The 6,069-nt window shown below is 39.2% G+C and overlaps 2 protein-coding genes across 3 annotated transcripts; one reads left to right on the forward strand and one right to left on the reverse strand.

Moving 5' to 3' along the window:
* The first annotated feature begins 710 nt into the window (after positions 1-710).
* LOC120280713 (probable inorganic phosphate transporter 1-8) lies at positions 711-2,744 on the forward strand. Of its 2 annotated transcripts, none has more exons than XM_039287652.1 (2): positions 711-842; positions 959-2,744. In XM_039287652.1, exons 1-2 carry the CDS (start codon positions 758-760, stop codon positions 2,572-2,574), a joined length of 1,701 nt encoding a protein of 566 aa, XP_039143586.1. In that variant the 5' UTR covers positions 711-757; the 3' UTR covers positions 2,575-2,744. The 2 variants fall into 2 exon arrangements, with proteins under 2 accessions (XP_039143586.1, XP_039143596.1); XM_039287662.1 differs by having other exon boundaries at positions 770-842; positions 952-2,744.
* Positions 2,745-3,123: 379 nt separating this feature from the next.
* On the reverse strand, positions 3,124-5,529 carry LOC120280723 (probable inorganic phosphate transporter 1-4). The gene is given in 5 exon segments (XM_039287671.1): positions 3,124-3,871; positions 3,873-3,998; positions 4,000-4,611; positions 4,613-4,856; positions 5,483-5,529. Coding segments are annotated over 4 exon segments (1,596 nt in total). The 5' UTR covers positions 4,847-4,856; positions 5,483-5,529; the 3' UTR covers positions 3,124-3,247.
* Positions 5,530-6,069: the final 540 nt, after the last annotated feature.

The following is a 6,069-nucleotide window of genomic DNA, read 5'->3' on the forward strand; positions in this document are numbered from 1 at the left end:
GTTAGGAAACCTTTTTAGATTCCATCCCTATCCGTCCCAAGAAAAAAACCACGGTGCGGCAGCACAGAGGCATGTCGGATTGCCATTCTTAGCTATGTATGATATGAAAAAATGTACTATATAATTCTAACCCATTGTTTAAATTTTTTTTTTTTTTTCACAAAGTAGAAAAAGTGTGGGGGCAAAAATGATATTTTGTACGATATCAATAATTGGTTGGTGAGTTTAACTTCATTCTCCAATTAACTATCCCCATTCAAACAAATATATTTATAAGTTGATTTAAAAAAATATTATTACTAAATATATTTATCCACTCTAAAAAAATATTAATAAATATCTACCACTAATTTCTTTGAGAACACTATTAATCGCAGTCAAGCACACATTATTTTTCTGCACCACAAGTCGTTGATGATGAACTCTTTTTAATTACGTTTCCACTTTTGTTTTCAAAATATCAAAATAAATAAATAAAGTAAAAAAAATATGTGTGTGTATATATATATATTTCCCGTTTAAATTATTAAAGTATGATTTGCATAGTATTCTCAGTCAGAAAGCTGTTGACAATTCAAAATACGTCACTTTCAAATTACAAAAGAAAAAACCATATATAGAGCATAGGAACATGGTGTGAAGCTGATAAGAAATAACGCGGTTGACAAAGAATAAGCAGCTGCAAAGTCATCCATGAATTTCTTATACACAAGGAACTAATTAACAAGCTAGCCAGAGCATATACCAAGGATCTTCCATGCTATATATACACACATTAAGCACCCTCATCCTTCTCTCCATTGTAGCAAAACACCAGCCTCTTTCCTCCTTTTCATTAGAAGGTGAGAAATATAGATGCTTAATTTGTTATATAACAAATTGACCATATATGTTATATTGATTAATCATCTTCTTATTATTGTGATCATGTTGTTAACAAATTAATGAAAGTTTGCAGAAATGGCGGGAGACCAACTCCAAGTTCTCAACGCACTTGATGTGGCCAAGACACAGCTTTACCACTTTACGGCCATCGTCATTGCCGGCATGGGCTTCTTCACCGATGCTTATGATCTCTTTTGCATCTCACTAGTCACAAAACTCCTCGGTCGTATTTACTATTTTGATCCCACATCAGCGGACCCGGGGACACTCCCTCCAAACGTGGCCGCAGCTGTAAATGGTGTTGCCTTTTGCGGGACACTCTCCGGCCAGCTCTTTTTTGGCTGGCTCGGTGATAAGATGGGGAGGAAGAAAGTCTACGGTATGACACTCATGCTCATGGTCATCTGCTCTCTTGCATCAGGTCTATCCTTTGGCCACACTGCTAAAGGGACAATTGCCACCCTCTGTTTTTTCCGGTTCTGGCTTGGTTTTGGTATCGGTGGTGATTACCCGCTTTCTGCCACTATCATGTCGGAATATGCAAACAAGAAAACCCGTGGTGCTTTTATCGCCGCTGTCTTTGCTATGCAAGGGTTTGGTATTCTTGCCGGAGGTATAGTATCACTTATAGTATCAGCAGCATTCAAGAACGCATATAAAGCACCGGCGTACCAAGATGACCGGGCCGGCTCCACGGTCTCCCAAGCTGATTTTGTGTGGCGCATAATTCTCATGGTCGGGGCAGCTCCTGCCTTACTCACTTACTACTGGCGAATGAAAATGCCGGAGACAGCAAGGTACACAGCACTCGTGGCAAAGAACGCAAAACAGGCGGCAACAGATATGTCGAAGGTCCTCAATGTTGATATCGAAGCCGAGCAAGAGAAAGTTGAGCAAATTGCAAGCAATCAAAAGAACAGCTTCGGCCTCTTCTCGAGAGAATTCCTCAAGCGTCATGGTCTCCACCTCCTCGGCACCACTACCACTTGGTTCTTCCTTGACATCGCCTTCTACTCCCAAAACCTCTTCCAAAAAGACATCTTTAGCGCTATCAACTGGATCCCAAAAGCGAAAACAATGAACGCCATCCAAGAAGTCTACAAGATCTCTCGTGCTCAAACTCTTATCGCCCTTTGCGGTACCGTCCCCGGTTACTGGTTCACCGTCTTCCTCATTGACAAAATCGGTCGGTTCAAGATTCAGCTAATGGGATTTGCAATGATGACAGTATTCATGCTGGCCCTTGCTATACCTTACCATCATTGGACGACACCGGGCAATCATTTCGGTTTTGTTGCAATGTATGCATTGACTTTCTTCTTTGCCAACTTCGGTCCTAACAGCACAACCTTCATTGTTCCAGCTGAGATTTTTCCTGCTAGGCTCCGATCGACATGCCACGGTATATCTGCAGCAGCTGGCAAGGCAGGTGCTATTGTTGGCGCATTCGGCTTCTTATATGCTGCTCAAAGCAAAGATCCCACGAAAAGAGACAAAGGATATCCGGCCGGCATCGGAATAAGGAACTCACTCTTCTTGTTGGCAGGATGCAACTTGTTTGGCCTGCTGTTCACCTTCTTGGTGCCTGAATCCAAAGGAAAGTCATTGGAGGAAATGTCACAGGAGAATGAAGAAGGTGATGAAGATGTGGGGGTTGGAACTAGTAACAATAGAACTACTCCCATGTAATTGTCTGAATTACTACGTCAGTTTTTATTGTTAGTAAGTGTTATGATTAATTATCTTCAATATGTACTTGTTTTTACTGAATTAATTTTACCTGTTCAATATATCAAGAAGGTAAATTTCTGTACATGTGAAGTTGTTGGGGGAGGAGTTATGGTATTGGTCCGCAAGAAGACTTGCTTTGTTTGTCATTGTGTTGAATGATGTAACAATCAAACTAGCTGTGACCAATGGGAATTGAGACATCCATATTTTGTGCTTTGTGGACATAAATCCATGGACTTGTTTACCATGTGATAAAATCCAAAACTTTCACTGAGAACAAGGTGATAATTCCAAAACCTTTACGAGACAAAGGTGGTATATAATTCCAATTTTTTCTAGAAGAACATACGTCATTTAGAAAGAAATTTCAAAGCAAAACCAACTCCGGAATTTGACTATATAAATTGGAGCACTTTTCCAGGGATTTGGATAGATAATTAGTAATACTAGGTTTGCGGAATAAATTCAGAACTGATATTATTTTTATACATGCAGTCCGAAGCAGTCTTGTAGTAAATATCTGTTTGCTAACTTTGCTTAGACGAGGAAGTGTTGCATACATAATCTCTAATAGTTACAATAAGAGTTGAACGTTCTTAGGAGAACACAATTAAAGGGTAACTCAAAGGACTTAGACAGGAACAGTCCTGTTGCTGGTCTCTGATTCATCTTCATGCTCACCAGACATTTCTTCAAGTGATTTTCCTTTGGACTCTGGTACCAACAAGGTGAAAAATACCCCAAGCAAGTTACATGCTGCAAGCACAAACAAAGAGTTCCTAACTCCGATTCCGGCGGGGTAACCATAATCAGCTTTTGATTTGTCTTGATTTTGTGCCGCATATAAAAACCCGAATGACCCAATAATCGCCCCTGCCTTACCTGCCGCTGCCGATATACCATGGCATGTCGATCGCAACCTTGCTGGAAAAATCTCGGCAGGAACAATGAACGTGGTACTATTAGGACCGAAGTTTGCGAAGAAGAAAGTGAATGCATACATAACTATAAAGCCAATGTGGTTGCCTTTAGTAGTCCAGTGATGGTATGGTATTGCAAGGCCAAGCATGAAAGCGGTCATCATTATAAAACCGAGAAGCTGAATCCAAAACCGACCAACTACATCTATGAGTGCGACCGTGAACCAGTAACCAGGCACGGTACCGCAAAGCGCAATAAGAGTTTGTGCCCGCGCAATCTTGTAAAGTTCATCAAGTGCACTCATAGTGTTTGCTTTCGGTATCCAATTGATCGCCGGAAAAGATGTCCTTTTGAAAAAGATTTTGCGAGTAGAAGGCAATATCAAGGAGGAACCAACAACTTGTTGTACCGAGCAGATGAAGGCCGTGGAGGCGGAAGAACTCATGAGAGAACAAACCGAAAGTTATTAGCTCCATTGTTTGTAATTTCCTCGACCTTTGATTGTTCTTCTTCGATCTCAACTTGCAAGACCCTCGACATATCTGCTGCCGCTTGCTTTGCATTTTTTGCAACAAGTGCAGTATACCTCGCTGTCTCCGGCATTTTCATCCGCCAATAGTAAGTCATCGCTGCAGGCATTGCACCGAACATTAGTATGATACGCCAAACATAGTCAGCTTGTGGCACAGTGGACATTGCCCGATCAACATTGTACGGAGGGGCATCGAATTTGCTCTTGAATGCAGCTGCTATTATTATGGCCACCATTCCACCGGCAAGAATGCCGAAGCCTTGCATTGCGAAGACAGCCGCAATAAAAGCCCCCCGAGTTTTCTTGTTTGCATACTCAGACATGATTGTGGCCGAAAGCGGATAATCACCACCAATACCAAAACCAAGCCAAAAGCGAAAGAAGCAAAGAGTGGCAATAACACCATTGGGAGTATGACCGAAAGATAAGCCGGAGGCAATTGAACAAATGACCATCAGCATGAGTGTCATACCATAGACTTTTTTCCTACCCATCTTATCACCAAGCCAACCAAAGAAGAGTTGGCCGGAGAGTGTTCCCACAGAAGGCGACACCATTAACGGCGGCGGCGATGTTTGGAGGCAGTGTTCCTGGGTTCGGTGACTCGGGCACATAGTAGTAAATACGACCGAGGAGTTTTGTGACAAGTGAGATGCCAAAGAGATCATAAGCGTCGGTGAAGAAGCCCATTCCGGCGATGATGATCGCCGTGAAATGGTACCATTGTGTTTTAGCAAGGTCAAGTGCATTGAGGACATGGAGTTCATTTCTTGCCATTCTTTTCTTCCTACAAATTATTTTTTCCACCATCAAATTAGTTAGTCATATATTTTGTTTTTTATTTTTTATTTTTTCAGATAAGATCGATAAATCACAATTTACTAAACAAAACAAAAATGAGTACATAAACCAAACTACTAGTTAATAAAAGATGAAGTCTAGAAATCCGTTGTATTTTGTATTTTGCTTATATAATTTCTGCAAAATTTAATTTCTTTTTTATTATCAAAATACTGTGATAAATCCTTTTCAAAAAAATAAATAAATACTGTGATAAATTTTATACATAATTTTGTGGGTGCGATTTATAAAATTAACAAGAAAAATCTACCGACACTAGAAGATTAAAATGCACAGAGAAAGTGGTGGAGCTGCTTTAATACTTAGGATTTAGGAACTAGAACAACTACAAGCTTCAACTAGAACTATTGACAAAACTAAATAAATTGACGAGCTTTCAAGCATAAGCTCTTTGGTTTCCTATTAAAATAGAAAAAAGACTTACATACATAAAGATGACATTCCTTTTAAGTATTAAACAGACCAAAACAGTCATGCTTATAGATCCAAAGATAACAATGAAACATTTGGACAATAAATTAAAAAAAAAAAAATAGAGACAGAAAGGCATACTTGTTCTTGAAGGAGATGTAGGACAAGAGCAGAACAGTGGTAAGCGAGGGGAGTGTTGGGGAAGATGGAAGCTTATATAAGGCCATGGGATGATGACACGTGGGGTAGAAATGGATAGTCAATAGTGACAGCCAGGAAGTCAAGTTGAAGTGAGAATTTCAATTGTTCACATTGTTTTGGAAAATGAAACGACAATTATATAATATTTAGTATTATTTGTCCTTAATTAACTAGTTGGGTATGTAGAGCTGTATTATGGATGTACAAAGGTACATTACATCTTCTTTCGTCAAAAACAATGGGCGTTTGATCTGGTCGTTTAAGACGTATAATTGAGGTACAAGTTTCTCCTCATAATTTTTATTTTATTGATAGCAATAAATAAATTATTAAAAATGTATTAAAAATAAAATTACACAAATAGTGAGCCATTTAAAATATAGTTGTCATGTGAGCTAAGTTAAATGACCTTATAGAAAAAAAAACTTAATTGCCAAAAATTTTTTTGAATAAGTGGGATTGGCCCCATATAAAAAAACTTTGGTTTATAAAACTCTCGTTATAAAAAATCGAAAACACGTTGGATA

Source organism: Dioscorea cayenensis, chromosome 2 (assembly GCF_009730915.1).
Source record: "Dioscorea cayenensis subsp. rotundata cultivar TDr96_F1 chromosome 2, TDr96_F1_v2_PseudoChromosome.rev07_lg8_w22 25.fasta, whole genome shotgun sequence".
NCBI classification, from domain to species: Eukaryota; Viridiplantae; Streptophyta; class Magnoliopsida; order Dioscoreales; family Dioscoreaceae; genus Dioscorea; species Dioscorea cayenensis.